The 16,270-nt window shown below is 35.9% G+C and overlaps 1 protein-coding gene across 2 annotated transcripts; it reads right to left on the bottom strand.

Annotated features, from left to right (window-relative positions):
• On the bottom strand, window positions 780-6,227 carry LOC109234229 (probable WRKY transcription factor 14). Of its 2 annotated transcripts, XR_002069166.1 has the most exons (4): window positions 5,171-6,227; window positions 3,087-3,227; window positions 1,575-2,217; window positions 780-1,360 (listed from the first exon to the last, which is right to left on the bottom strand). XR_002069166.1 is itself a non-coding variant. In XM_019400121.1 (3 exons), the coding sequence occupies exons 1-3, from the start codon at window positions 5,827-5,829 to the stop codon at window positions 1,635-1,637; spliced, it is 1,383 nt and encodes a 460-aa protein (XP_019255666.1). In that variant the 5' UTR covers window positions 5,830-6,227; the 3' UTR covers window positions 780-1,634. The 2 variants fall into 2 exon arrangements, 1 of the variants encoding a protein (XP_019255666.1); XM_019400121.1 differs by having other exon boundaries at window positions 780-2,217.

Genomic DNA, 16,270 nt, shown 5'->3' with positions numbered 1-16,270 from the left:
CTAGTTAGGAACTAAGGGGTCGTTTGGTAGGTGTATAAGAATAATACTCAATAGGGTGTATTAGTAACGCTGGAATTACTAACGCTGAGATGAGTTATGATGGATTTATTTCTTTCCAGCTATTTAGTTTGGTTTACTAAAGGTTTTGAAAGAGAAGTGTTATCTTTATACATGCTTATTCATGTATTAAAAATCATAGTATTGCTAATGCCATTGTTTGATATTTATAAGAATAATACTGAATAAGGTGTATAACTAATACATGTATTAGTTACATATAAGTTTAAAACACTACCAATCAATGTATTAATAATACCAAAGCTAATATAGTGTATTATTTCCCTAATATATCCTACCAAACGATCCCTAAGTATTATAAATCACTTTGGAACCTCTCGGGACCTGTACCACCCATATCCACATGTCATAAAACATCAGTGAACCTAGAGGAAGTATCAAATAGGGAAATAGGATCCTAAAACTCAAAATAACTGGTCGAGTCATTACACATAAATGATAAAAATGAATTTTCTTTCTTTCTTTTGACATAATCCCTCCGTTTCAATTTATGTAAACTTATTTCCTTTTTAGTCCGTGCTAAAAAAATGATCTCTTCCCCTTTTTGAAAATAATTTACCTTTATGCAAAGATTTATAGCTACACAAAATATGTACGCCTCATTTTACACCACAAGTTCAAAAGTCTTTTCTTTTATTTTAAACTCTATGCCTAGTCAAATGAGTTCACATAAATTAAAACGGAGGGAGTATAATAGAAGCTTGACCGAAATTATAAATACATTTAAGGGGGGAAAAAAGGATGAACAAAAACTTCTAATTTATCCCAAAAGCTTCGTAAACTACATATAATATCCAAAACAAACACAACTAGAATAATAATGGAATTAACAAACAGAAAGCTGAGGAACCCGAAGCTTGCATCTTGTCAACGTATCTTCTCAAAAAAATCTCAGACATGACCACCTTAAACTCTTTTGTCATGTCACAAATGAAGAAGAATTCCTTTTAAACTTCAGTATTAATATTTAATTAGAACCATGATCCTTTCTTTCTAAATAAACATTTTTGTTGGAGCGTTTGGTAAATGAGGGGAGGAGGCTTCAATTATTTATCCCACTAAAGAGATGGGAGTTCCATCGCACGTCAGTCGCCTCTATCTGGTCATGTCTGATCTGATAGACGATGTACTTGTTTTAACTGTTGAAACCTTCTGTTCCTCAGCTTTCTGTCCCATCCACTAATATTCCCAAAAGGAATGGAGGACTCTCTCTCGTAGGCCCTGCTCCCAATCAACCAGCACTCCTTTTCCTACTTTTTCCTTTCCTAATCTCTTCACTGTTCTGCTAAGTCAGAAGACAAGATTATGAAAAAGTGATACTTGTACAGTATGCAGCAATACTAGGCTAGCTAGACCAAATTAATGCACAACAGAAAAAGAAAAGAAAAAAAACAAAAGAGGAGGAAAATTATAGCCAAGAGATATTAATCCCTCTTTACTTGGCTTATGCTCTCACGACCTTCCAAGAAACTATAGCACTAGTCAAGAATATGTACCAAGTGAGATTTTGTTTGCTTCTTTATTTTCTTTTTTTCCTTGTGTTTGATCGAATCTTGTTATGGGTCGGCTTGACTCTTATTGTTGTTGTTTCCACTCCAATCGTACAAGTTGAACGCATCAATGGCCTTCTTCTGTCCCGCTTCATTAATATCTTCCGAGAGAGTTTTGGCGAACAAAAGGTTTAGAGGGTCAGCTTCGAGTTCTACCAAATCGGCGAAGAAATCCTCGTGAGAGTTGTTCGATGATGAGTCTGGTAATATTGGCTGGTAACTGTCTTTAGAAAATTCGATATCACGCATTTCCACAGCAAGTTGCTGATGATGATGATGGTCATGCCTTAGGTCTTGTAATTCAGCCACCTCTTCCTTCACTTTTGAAATATTCACTTGTGAAACAGCAGTACTAGTGTTTTGTTCATCATCTTTTGAATTAGTGTTGTTCTTAGAGGTTGAAGTAGTAGTGTGTTTGGAATTATTAGGCTGAGACCTAGTTGAACCAGCAAGGGCATTTCTCTGTGTTGGCCAAGGATGGTTGTGCTCTGATGTGTAGGTGATGACTAACATGTTTGGGTCTGTCCTGCTCCTTTCCACTTGTTTCCTTGCTGAACATCCCTTGGAACTACTGCATCTATAGTAGCCCCTGCATTCATTTCAGATGACCAAAACTCTAAATATTAATTTGTGGAGACCCTGTACATATTTGAGACAAAACATATATAATCTAATGATTAACTGTCTTTCCTAAGGGGTATACAAAAATATTAAATATGGACCGAAGATAGTACTCCCTCCATTCTAATTTATATAAACCTGTTTGGCTGGCACGCAGTTTAAGAAAAAAAATGTAGACTTTTGAAATTTGTCATCCAAACAAGTCAAAAAGGGGCCTAGAATATTTGTGTGGTTATAAAAGTTTCTTGTTAAGCGTAGAATTATAAGTTTAAGCTAAATTATTTTCAAATTTAGAAAGGGTTCATTCTTTTTTAAACGGACAAAAAATGAAATAGATTCACATAAACTGGAACAGAGAGAATAGTAGTAGTGTATTGGTTCATTAATTATTATTATTATTATTATTATTATTATTATTATTATTATTATTATTATTAGTATTATTTTTGAAGTGAATGAACTCTACTCACGTAAATCTTTCGAGGATGAAAGATGAATGATGAATTGCATCATGGTTACAACTTTGGGTTTTTATTAATCAGAAGAACATCATAGGAATTTTTATTTGTACAATTAAATCCATGACTTAAAACAATAATGATTGTAGTATTATCCCTTAATTTCCAAAGAAGCTTAAAACAATCCATTTGCTCTTATATTGATAGGCTTGTTGAGATATCGAAGTGTTTACGGACAACAAAAAACTATTGGTGATTTCTAAAGAAAATTCCCAATTTGTCACAAAAGGAAACACAAAATCTTCTTAGAGTAAAAAACATTGTCAGTGCAGATGTACAGAAATTATGTAGTTTCAACTTAGTATGAGTAATTACTGACCTTGGGTAAGGGGAGCCTTTGATTGGCTTCTGACCGTACTTTCTCCAAGCCCATAGATCTGATGGAACTATTTCTCCACCTTGCCTGCTGTTTGCTGGTGCTGGTGCTGGTATACATACCACCTTTTTCGCCTGACTCTTTCTGCAAATTCAAATATATATATATATACACACTTCACTTTTGCATAATAAACCCTAATACATCTAGAAACCTTTTTGTATCAACTTTTTTTGCTAGTCATCTAGTTTTCGAAACTCAGTGGCTCAACAAATTTTGACTCGTGCCAAGTAGATTCATTAAGGAGAATAAAATGCTTCCTATCCTACCAAAGAAATTCTTCAACAATTGTCGACGCACGGGCGGCTCAAGCACATGCGGGGCCTAAAGCCAAAGTTTAATATGAGGCATAAATTTTTAAAAGAAAGATAAAAGATATATTTTTATTTGAACTCTATTCTTCTAGCTTTTTGAGATATAAATGTGTTAATATTCTTTTTATAATCGGTTTTTCTAATAATTCCTTCTCAATTAATATAATAGCCAACTCATTTAGTCTTTCTTGAGATATTGTTGATTTTAGATAACATATTTAGAGCAATAGAAGTATAGAATTATTGGAAGCTTAAAAGTATTGTTAAACACTTAAACTAATGAAATCTTGGAGAAAGAAGGTGAATAAAAATATTAAAGAGAAAGACAAAAAATATGTAGAGGTTTTTAAACTACGAAAAGATTGGGAAAAAGAAAGATTGACTTGGACAAACTAAGAAAGGGAGAGTAAAATTTTTACATGTTATCTAATGAAAGAGTAAAAAGTGGAAAATTGAAACGTCGGGAAAACTATTCATCTATCCATTTTTAAATAAGCCAAATTATTACTTTATTTTTATATATATAAAGAAGTTTCTTTTCTTTTATATTAAAAACTCTACATTTTAGTATTAAAAGTACTAAATATTATTTTTTAGACACCTATAAACCTATTATTTTTAAAAAAAAAAAATGGGGCCCCCAAATAAGGCACCGGCCTTACCACTCGTAAGGTTAGAGCCGGCCTTGACGATCAGTGGCGAAACCAGAAATTTCATCTAGGGTGTTCAAACTTGAAATAATTAAAAAATAATTTCCAATAAAAGGTGTTCAATATTTGTTATATACCATTAAAATCTAATATTTTACTTATATATACCTTCGCCCCTGCGCACGACTGGGGAGCTTTGGCTAACCTTTTGTATCAACTTTACACTATTATCGTCATTGTAAATTAATGCCTTTTCAAAGGGCAGGTGAATGAAATCTAACATAACAACTTCATGGATTAATCTTTCACAAACTAATGCAGGAATTATTTGTATCTTTTTTCATTTTCAATACCGTTGACTGAAAATTTTAACAGGTTCCTGATGAGTCAACTATATGTATATATATTAGTACTATTAAATATAAATGTATAGGTGAGACCTAAACATGCTCGGAAAGTGTGAGATTTTGGAAGCATCAAATGAAATCTATGGTATTTATAAGATCGATCGATTTCTAATCGATCGACTTTACTTTCAGTCGTGTCAAAACTGTTCTACTTCTTGTTGACAAGAGATAATCATGAAAATATTTCTAGCTGAAAGTGATGGCCACAAATTGAAAAGCCCCTTTCTTGGTAGTTTTTTGGATTAAAAAGTAAAGAAAAATAAACAAGTTGAAAGCTAAGTATGTGATTGAAGAAGCTTTTATTAATTTTGATGGAAAATATCACCCGGGTTTCATGCATATATACATATCAATTTATTCTGGTTTTCTTTTTTTTTTTAATTGTTCACTCAGGACCCTATGTTTGATATGGTTCATTAAAAGCTACATAGTAGGAGTAGTAAATACTGTTTACATGATTTTTCTATCTTTCTTCTGCTTGTTCATTGAAAAAAGTTGAAGTCATAAAAATCTCTTAAAACTAGGCATCAATCATGTTCGTATCAAATAAATTACACAATTTGCAGTACTCTATGATCTGGGCATTACATAAAATATATAATACTTAAGAGTTTTCAATTCAAGTATAGTATATTAATTTTCAAGAATTTACTCACCTTCGTTTGATACCCGTATTTCGCGGAGATGAGATCTGCAAGCCAGAGTTTTCCACTAAGCAAGTTTTAGAAGAATTAGGAGAGATAATTGCATCATTAGCAACTAATGCACCACCACCAGCAATAACAGTGGAGGACGGTTGCAACGCTACGGCAGCCGTCATCGGAGAATTACATGGTGACATCGCCGCGGCCAACTTTGTAGTAGGAGAGATCTGAAGCATCCTTGAAAAGATATTGCCCGTTGGTCGACTTTTCATTTCAGTCTCCTCAAGAATTTTCGGTTCAAAAAGACTAGTATTATTATTGTTATTGCTGTTATTGTCGTTGTTCGAGGTGAATAAGCTGGAACAGGCAGGCATCATATCAAGATCATGGAAGAGTGGATCTCTCAAGTTACAAAACGGATCTCCAAAATCTTGAACCGATGGTTCTTCAATTCCAGAGGTCGAATAATTTATCGGATGGCTAGGGAATTGACCTAGCCATCCGTCAGTAACAGCAGCAGCAGCAACAGTCGATGATGACTCACCAGAGGTGGTGGTGATATTATTTGCACCACTTATATTTTGTCCACTACTACCTAGGAATATATCAGCTAAATCACCTTGATAATTGTTCTCCATGGTTGTTTTTTGCAGCTGGAACTTGCTGCACATGCCTAGCTATAATTGCCTTAATTTTAGCTTTTCTCTATGTATGACTTTGAGAAAGAATTTTTAAGCAGCAACAAGCAGCAGCAGATTCTTGATTTGACCTATTTTTTGAAAGTCCACAAAGAATAGTTTGGTATGTTTTGCACCAAACAGACGTAAAGAACATGCACTTGTATATATTTAGGCTAAGAAAGACTTGTTGTACTCTTGTGGGTAATATTGCAAATTAAAGAAGCAAAAGATCAGAGAATATTGAAACAAATGGTTTGTTTTGTTTGTTTTCTCCTCTTCTTCTTCTCAAGAAAGCAAAGAAAGAGAGAGAGAAAATGGTTTGATAGTTATTCTGAAGAGAGAGGAAGAAAGGGGAGGTCGCTGACTTTTCACATAAAAGTGCTCATTTCCATACGCAACAAGTGGGTATAATAGAAAAGGGAGTATTTTAATTAATTAAACAACTACTACTACTAGTAGTATTAATAATTTGATTAAACTTATTAGGGCTTTGAGCTGGTTCATTTTCAATGTGTGCCTCCATGTACATCATCATGCGGATCAAATCAATGCAACTGTTTATGCTATTTTAACTTTAGCACATATTTTGTTCTCTCTCTTCCTAACTCTACAATTTTTGTTAATTTGACCTTATGGACATTTATATTTTTTTGAGCTATTATCATACATAATTCAATTATTTTAATGTGATATAAATATTTATGTAATTTTATTATTAGTTGGGAAATTAAGTGACAGTACATAATTACCCAAAATCTTCTTATTAGCTCTTCTCTCGCCTGGATCAACAAAATATACATTCTGAACTTCAAACATTGTATTTACAAAAAGTTTATGAGTAATATCATACATTAAGAAAAATAAATTCCAGATAATTATTTAATTATTTACTATTATTTCCATCTCAAATGTTATATATTATACAATTTATAATTAAATACTACTCCCTCCGTTCCAGTTTATGTGAACCTATTTCCTTTTTGGTCCGTTCCAAAAAGAATGACCCCTTTCTCAATTTGGAAGCAATTTAGCATAAACTTACAACTCTACCCTTAATGAGAAACTTTTATAACCACACAAATACTCTGGGCCCTTTTTAACTTGTTTAGGACCACAAATTCCAAAAGTCTTCATTATTTCTTAAACTCTGTGCCCAGTTAAACATGTTCACATAAATTGGAACGGAGAGAGTACAAAGTATTGGCATCAGTTGACGTGTATTTAACTTTCTTAACGATAAAAAATGGGAGATTTTAACCATAAAAATTTAAAACTAACTTGTAAAGGCCAAAAGAGTAAAAACAAAAAAAATTGAGAAAAGATACTGACGGAGCATATATTTTCAGTATGTGATTTACTCGAGTTGTGAAAAGTATGCAAATGCTAAACAAAGTTGTAGTCTCACAATAGACTTAGAGAAAAGTAGTAAATTTTTTACCCAAAAAAGTATTTGAGACTACGCATCACTTTTCTTTAATTCATCGTTACAGAATATTCAGTAATTAGAAGATTAATGGAGTTAAGATCTTGGTTTCAAAAAATGAGGGTTTCAAAGTAAGGTAGAAAAAGGAAAAGAAAACAAATCGTTATCCTTAAAATTCTAAGTGGTGGAAAAGTCATTTTAAAAGAATTGTGATATAATATTTTCAATGAATTTTTAAACAATATGTGATCAAGTAGCCGCATTTCTCGGGCGACGCTTCTAAATGCATGTTACCGGGACAATTGCGTCCAAAGTTAGAATCTTGTCCATTCCTTTCCTCCTATCTCCATTATACAGAATACAGAATGATTACAGTACTTTCTTTTCCAAAAAGAAAATAAAAATAAAAAGAATTCACCAATACTTTATATAGTCAAAATTGAAATCACATTTATTGTATCAGTCACTTCCAATTGTTGACCATGGTAGCAATTAGGAGCTTGCGAACGTGAAAAATGGCCCATCCTAGGGTTAACAGCACTAGCGAAGGTGTTGTCGCGAACGCCAAAATTAGGCAAGATCCAGTTCCACAATAGTAGAGACGTGACTGCAATCGTAATTGTTAGGCGTCCAGGCTTAAATATGAAAGGACATGCATGCTTCATTTTCAACCACAAACTTTAGCTACTTGGATTGGGGATTCATCACCTAATGGATTAACGTAATGATTCTACATCCCTCTTTGAGTTTATTACCTGAATATATGCAGTATTTGACACTCAAAACAAGAGATCGAGTGATAGGAAATGGATATGTTTTATCGAAGTACCTAAAATAGTAAATCCTAGATTTGAATGGGTAAATAGATCCTAATCATGAATCTATCCATAGAATTGCATGGTGAACTAATGGATAATCCGATTCTACATTTTGTTTCGGGGTTTGACTAATTTGATTGTGAGTTGACTTTGAACTTTGATTTTGACTTTTTCTTAAAAATTATAAAATGGGTCTTGATAGGATAATTGACCCCGTTATTCTCTGTGTTACATAGATTGGGACCATTGGATGTCATTTAAGACGGGGTTTGAGGCTTTAGTGCTTGAGGGACATACAGAACTCCAGATAATTAAGACTTTAATCTTTGAAATGCTTACTTTCCTATAGCATTATCTAAAAACTTAAATGAATGCTTTATAATGATTACAAAATGGAGTGGCTTAGCCCGGCTGGTGTAGCAGATGGGCCAAACATTGACATTTTTTACATTTCTTGACAAATTCTTTCGTGTCTTACTACATTGGAGGCCAATAGTATTTGACTATAATGAGTTTTTGAGCTAAAGCTCTGGCCCCGATGATTGCTACATTGTCCTTTCATTTACTTCTCTTATCATATAATCTTTCTCTTTGACTATATATATATATAAAGAAAATAAATCCAATTTCAAAACAATATAAGATTATAGTACATTAAAACACTCTCCGACCATTCCTTGCCAAAAACTTCTCCATAGGAAGGGCTAATGGACAACCCAGAATTTCAACCTTGTTTTCATATTTTCAGAGTGAGTAAATTACCATGGTCAAGAAAATCACCAATGGAATGATATTTATTGCTAATTTTGCAACAAATTAGACGATGAAATTAGTAAATTCTCAACTCACTGAAAAGACAAAGTATACCATCTGATAAAAGTGGTAATCAGACTTTTTATATGTTAATATTTGAATGGATTTGTTTCATACAAATATGAACTATATACTGTGCCTCCAAATCCTATCAATTAATGGTACAATTAAAATAATAAGACCAACCCATGAGAACTCAAGTGGCAAATAAAATTCAACGACATAAATCAATTTACATATACCCCTGAGAACCTCCCACAAAGTTGAGACCAACATCAGTTAATAAGATTCTTCTCTTTGACTATATATATACACATAGAGTATTACAGTGTTTTCACCACCATCGAGCTATATCGATGGGCAGGCCCCTATTGGGCAACCTCTGATCAGATGGTAAGTTATATATCGAGCCTACTGTAGCCGAGCGTCTGTGAGCGAGCCCAGTTGGCTGAGATACAGAGCGTATAGCCAAGCGCCTATGAGCAAGCCTACTACGGCAAAGCAGTTATACATACTGAGCCTTATAAGACCGGACAACTATTTTACTTACTATATTGAGAGAGATGAGTCAGTATCAACAGGTAAGCATATCTTCAGATTATCTTTGACTCCCAGTTACTTTCAGTTATTATATTATCAATTCAATTTTAGCTTTCAGTTATTTTATTGCCTAACATACTCGGTACATTATTTCGTACTGACGTCCCTTTTTCTGGGGACGTTGCATTTCATGCCTGCAGGTATAGACAATTAGTTTGACGAGCCCTTATTGTAGACGAGGTTAGCATTCAGCGAAGAACCGGTAAGACTCCATCTCATTCGGAGCACAGCCGAGTCTATGAGCTATCGTGCCAGAATTTTGCTACAGACTTATGGGTAGGCCGGCACCCTGTCCCATTTATGTCAAATACTCTTAGAGGCTTTGTAGATAGAGGTTCATTTTGTACAGTATGTTAGAGGCCTTGACGGCCCATATGTATTCATGTTTTAAGAAAGATGGTTCATTGATATAGTAATTTTCCACTTATAGTTATACATTACAAGTTGTGGCCATGTTGGCCCAGTTACCAATGATAGTACGATAAGAAAGATATGTTGCGTTGGTACTCGGTTGAGTAAGACGCCGGGTGCCCATCGCGGCCCAATGGTTTGGGTCGTGACAATTGTGATGGCCCGGGGGTATTGTTATTGATGATATTTTTGTGGTGTGCCTACCTTGTGTGAGTCATGCATATTACGGCTTTGTTGTGTTCTTTCCTATTGTAAGCCCCGTGAAAATTTGTACTCAAAACCTAGTAGCTCGTAGTGCCCAATTCCGAGTATGTGTTAGGAATGTGTAAAATTCTTCGCGCTTTGTACTAATCTAAGCATTTAAAAATCAAAAATATCAAAGTTTTCCAGAAAAGTGCTATTATGCGGTCCAGAATGCAGTCGCAAATCAAGTATGCGGACGCATTTCTATCGCAAAGTGAGTCAGTGTGTTAGTCAAATTTGAGGTCAAAATGCGGTCCATTATGCGATCGCATAACTGATATGCGGACCGCATAGTCGTCGCATAATCATCTTGAAATTTTGTAAAGGGCAGTTATGCGGTGCATTATGCGACCGCGGAACGGGTATGCGGACCGCATTTCTGCCGCAAACCCAGACAGAAGGATCAGATTCTTGGAGCACTTTTGCGGTCCATTCTGCGGGCCGCATTTCTTCTTTGCGATTGCATACTTGACTCGGGGATCCTATTTTTCTAAATTTTAAACCCGACCCCTTCTTCAATAAAACACCCCAACCCCTCATTTTAACATATTTTCTGAACAAACTAGAGAGAGGGAAGAGAGAGTTCTTGAGAGAGAAAGTCCTACCTTCAACAATTTGATTCTTCAAAGTCACCTGGGCCGGAAAATTTCAAGCAATTGTCTTCATCTCCGTTCTTGCAGGTAAGATACCCAGCCCTTTTTCATTGGTTTTCAGATTTAAACAAAAAGGCGATTCTCATGCATTGATTATCGAAAATAAAAGTTGAAAACATTCATGCATGTTCTCTAATACCTACAATCTAGTAAAAAGAATTGGGTAGGAGTGTAGGCTTGCAAAAAGAGCGGTTGTTAACCTAAATAAGTTCGGGTAGTAATTGTGAACTTCAATTCTAAGATATATGTGTTAACTTGTGAACTAGATTGACGGTGCTAGGCAGTTGGTGAATTGAATGTAGGAAGTAAAAAGGAAATTCGACTCCAGGTATGTATGGCTAACTTTAACCTTTGTAAAGTCACTGTTTGGTGTATGAGTATTTGGTATGTGTTACCTATGTGGACCATTTGTGAATTCTTGTGATTAATATGCCTTGAACGTTGTTGGTTAAGTCTCCCGATATAATGGTGTAAGTAAATGGCAGCAAACCAAGTGTGTGTGTGTGTGTGAATGTGCTTATGTGGTAAAAGCTGTGTAACAAATGATGGAAAGAAATCGTAATTGATAAAATTGAAACAACTGCGGTAATATCATATGTGATTTGTCATGGGCAATTATCGTTGTAACTTAAATTGTATGCGAGCTGTTGTATATGATGGAAATGGTATTGATGGTTATGAAAAATCTTTGTGAATTGCTGCTGTTGTTGTGTGAATTGTGATTGTTTTGGTGGGATCGGGTTGCGCGCCGCAACATGAAGTAATAAGGTGTGAGTTGTGGTGATAAGGGTGGCCGAGGTAATAAGGGTGGAAAAGTGATCGAAATCACTATTGAAATGAACATATGTGAAAGTTCTGAAATCATTGATGTGATGAAATGATGTTGAAAGGGGAAAAGGAGAGATTGTGAAACTTGTTTGACTTTGGTTGTTCCTTTCATGTGCATTTAATCGTTGATTCTATTACTGTTCGTTACTTGTGTTTTGTTTGATTTTACTTGGGGTAAGGTTTGTTCATACATACCAGTACAATTCAAATGTACTGACGTCCCTTTTGCCGGGAGCGCTACATTCGTGTTATGATTGTAGGTGGATCTATAGCAGGTACTCCAGTCCACCGATAGTAGCACTCCCTCACTTCCCGTCAGCTGAATTGGTCCTTTCCTCTCGGGGCCCTGCGTGGCTCATGCCGCTTTTTTTCCCGGAGTCTTATTTTTGGTATTTGTGTAAGGTATACCCGGAGCCTTGTTACCGGCAAATATTGTAAACACTCTTTTGTATCCTTAGAGGCTCCGTAGACAGGAAACATGGGCTATGTACTTATGTATTTTGTATTTGGGCAGTATAACTTGTAAACCACGCTAAGTAACCATGTATGTATGTGTATTTCATAAAAAGGTGTTTAAATTATAAATGGCCATCTTCTTTGATTAATGAGTAGTCAAAACACGGGGTAACGCGTGGGATAGGAAAGGCACCCAGGTCCGCTTGACTGGGGCTACCCGGTCGAGCACCGGTCATGTCCCTCGGTTTTGGGGCATGACACCTTTGAGCTATTTGTTATCTCTAATTTTACTTGTTGACTTGAACTGTGATAGAACACTTGCATAAGCATACACCATAATTAACCACTCATATTAGTCCAAGAAGATGAACCTTGATGTTTATTGATCATTTACATGTATTCTTGTATACTTGCCTTCTGTGCGTGAGTTGCACCGTTAGCACGTGAGTTGTTCGTGCGCAGATGAGATATTGTTATTGTTAGCACGTGAGTTTTCCTTGCAGATATGGGATATTGTTACTCTCTTAGCACATGATTTATCCGTGCAGGTACGAGGTATTAATGGTATTGGCACGTGAGTTTTCCGTGCGGTTGTGATTAGTATCGTGGGCACAAAATTCCAAGTGATTAGGGTTCGATATTTAGGACCCTTGATTTGTGATTATAAGGTGAGGTACCTTGGGAAAGTTCTTGTATAAACCTTGTGTGAAAGAGGTTGTTTTATTAGGGTTGTTACTTGTTTTCCCTTACTTGGTTTCGTCGGACTTTGACTATATTCTGCTTACTTTACGACATTATCACATGTTTGCTCCTTGTTGTTAATTGTTATTTCTAATTCTTATTGCAAATATTGTAACATTATTTTTACCATGTTTAGCTTTATATTGTTGCTTGTTAGTTTTATATTCATAGTTGTACGGGTTATTATGTCTAGTAGATGTCTTGACTGTTCCTCTTCACTACTCCACCAAGATTCGTCATGATACTTACTGGGTAGTGCTGTGATGTACTCATACTACACTTGTGTCACGCCCCGAACCTGGGCCTGGACGTAACACGGCACTCGGTGCCTGACTTCATATGACCGAGCGAACCAACTGGCTGGCTAAATCAACATGTGGTATCACAACAAACTGAATGCGGAAGATAAACTAACACATGCTGATATACTGAAAGTCTGGATGATATAAATCAAAGTGCGGAAATACTAATACAATTCTGAAACATATTTGTAGCCAACATAGCTTGATATGAAAAGATTGTGACTTTGTCTAACTGTTACTCTAGTATATGAAGCCTCTAATTTGTACTGAAAACACTAACTGTCTGAAAATACTGAAGACTGTAGTAATGATAATGCCCCGAAAGAACTGGGGATCACCAAATAGTTGGTACGAGAATCCTAGTGCTCTGAATCATCAACCTGTAAATCATTACCTGCATCGTGAGATGCAGGCCCCGGGCAAAAGTGACGTCAGTACATTTATGTAAAGCAACTGAAAGAAAGAATTATAAATGCTGAAACTGAAGTGGCGCAAAAATGCATAAAGCATAAACTACAGCCTCAAGCCCAAACATGCATAAAGCACAAACTACAGCCTCAGGCCCAAACATGCATAAAGCATAAACTACGGCCTCAGGCCCAAGTATGCATAAAACATATAAACTATGGCCTCAGGCCCAAATATAGGTGTTCAACATTCAGGAATTGAGAATCAAACTGCAATACATGATAGTGAAATACTGAATCATACTGAGTTACATGATACTGGAATACTGGATCATACTGAGTTACATAATACTGGAATACTGAGTAGGACTAGACTGAGACATGTATTCTCGAACTGATTATGAACACTGAAACTTCAACTGTTTATGGCATACTGAGTAATATATACTAAGACTCGGGGGAATCAAACCCAAGTCTATATTGAATACGCACTGAGCTCACAACATTCAGAATGAAAGTCATGAACGAGTTATGAAGCTAGAGAACAGAAGTTCTGCAACTATTCAAGGAGTTAGGCTTAACTATATTTCTAAGGCAGTTAGTAACGTTGTAAAAGAAACGTAGTGTAGGGAGAATCATTAAAATTCCCAAACATAGAGAGTTAGCCTCACATACCTTAACTTCCTGCTCTTGAGCATAATACAACATTCGCCAACCCTTTCAACTTTAATCTATATCAATACAAGTCAAAGGGATGCCAAATTAGCAACAATAGTTATGTTTTGGTCACTTAGGCATTTTATCAAACACTCGGTGGCATAAAGCTTCATAGCCCTTATTAATGGTGTCTCTACACCCAATAACCCATTCTCTTGCTCCTAGATAAAATCTAAAGTCTCAAATGGTTATAATCAACACTATTCTTTATCACCCATAAGGTAATCAACACCCATAACCAATAATAACCAATCAACAACCCAAACCTATCACCGTTCTACTTTTCTATCAAACCCATCAACTCATATCTCATGAACTAGAGTCTATTATCATTAATTCAATGATAGAATCAATTAGAGGGTGAAGATATTACCTTTTTGACGTTCAATCTTCTTGAATTCGAGTTCTAGGGTTTCTTCTCTCAACAATGGTGTCCCAATCGAATATCTAATAATATTGAGGGTTTACCCATGTTAATAAGGTGTTGGGGAATTGAAATAAACTTAGAATCACCATTAGAACTTACCTTGGGTGGTGGAAGGACCCTTAAGGAGTTAGGTTTTTGAGAGCTTTACTTTCTAGAGCAAGTTTTTATGTTTTGGGGCTGTGGGGGACGAAATACGGCAAACAAATGACTTCCCAAGTTGGCCACCGCACCCCAGGAGGCGCGACCGCGGTCCCGACCGCGATAACTCGCTGGAACACTGCCTCACCACCGCGGTCGCGGTCAAAACGCGGCAGGCACGCGGTGGTTACACACCATTCTGTAAAACGGGCATAACCTTTTGCACAGAGCTATGTTTGGGCTCCACAATATATCGTTGGAAAGATACTTCAACATCCTACAACTTTCCTGCTTTGTGTTTTCCCAAATTCCTTACACATTTTTACTAAACCCTACTGGAAGATGGACCTTCTGCAAACTTAGTCGATTTTGTCAAATCTTATGCACTTCACTCTCCGTCTTGATTCCAATACAACTATTTTCACCCATAATCATCCCGATGGGACATTACATGTATAAATATCAAATTAATACCCATTTAATATGTCCACATTTAGTTCAAATGTACGGGATGTTACATTATCTTCCCCTTGGGATCATTTGTCTTCGAATGATTGTCTTGACTGTAACTTCTGCTAACTCCGGACCTTAAACGAGTCTGGTGTAAACATGAACTTTCATTAACACTTGCATACTAAACATAATGAATACATGATTACTGAACTGTTGAGATACTGAACTAAATGACTACTGCATTGACTGACTATTGGTCTGCCAAAGATACGTGAATACTGAACTAACATGGATATCTGAATATTGAACTGGCACGAATAATTGAGTATTGAACTAACATCAATATCTGAGTACTAAGTTGGCATGAATACCTATATATTGGACTGACATGAGTAGTTGAGTATTTAACTGACTTGAATATCTGAGTATTGAACTGACATGAGTATCTGAGTACTGAACTGACATTAGTATCTGAGTACTGAACTGGCATGAGTATATGAGTACTGAACTGACATGAGTATCTGAGTACTGAACTGGCATGAGTATCTGAGTACTGAACTGGCATGAGTATTTGAGTACTGAACTGGCATGAGTATCTGAGTACTGAACTGGCATGAGTATCCGAGTGCTGGAAACTTGAATGTTATAACATGACACGTGAAATACTTGTTGTACCACCACTAATTCTGGTGGCAACTCCAACTCATAAGCTAATGGACCGATCCTTCGCAAGATTCTATATGGCCCAATATAGTAGGGACTATGTTTTCCCTTCTTCCCAAACCTCGTAATGCCTTTCATAGGCGAAACTTTCGAAAACACCCAATCACCAACTTGAACCAACCAATTGGCGTCTACACCTTCTCCCATACAGAGTCTCACACGGTGCCATCTTGGTACTGAAATGGTAGGTGTTATTATTAGCAAGGTCAATGAGAGGTATGTGATCATCCCAATTACTGTTAACATCAAGGACATATCCTCAACTATTTAAATAAAATG

The sequence above is a fragment of the Nicotiana attenuata genome, chromosome 11 (genome assembly GCF_001879085.1).
Source record: "Nicotiana attenuata strain UT chromosome 11, NIATTr2, whole genome shotgun sequence".
NCBI classification, from domain to species: Eukaryota; Viridiplantae; Streptophyta; class Magnoliopsida; order Solanales; family Solanaceae; genus Nicotiana; species Nicotiana attenuata.
This window is presented reverse-complemented; position numbering and strand designations above follow the sequence as displayed.

Excerpts from the sequence above, each read along its gene's own strand:
- LOC109234229 (XM_019400121.1), bottom strand. The coding sequence starts at position 5,829 with ATGTGCAGCAAGTTCCAGCTGCAAAAAACAACCATGGAGAACAATTAT. Across the intron at positions 3,228-5,170 it reads AATACGGGTATCAAACGAAG|AAAGAGTCAGGCGAAAAAGG; the intron begins GTGAGTAAATTC and ends TTGAATTTGCAG. Across the intron at positions 2,218-3,086 it reads AAAGGCTCCCCTTACCCAAG|GGGCTACTATAGATGCAGTA; the intron begins GTCAGTAATTAC and ends AAATGAATGCAG.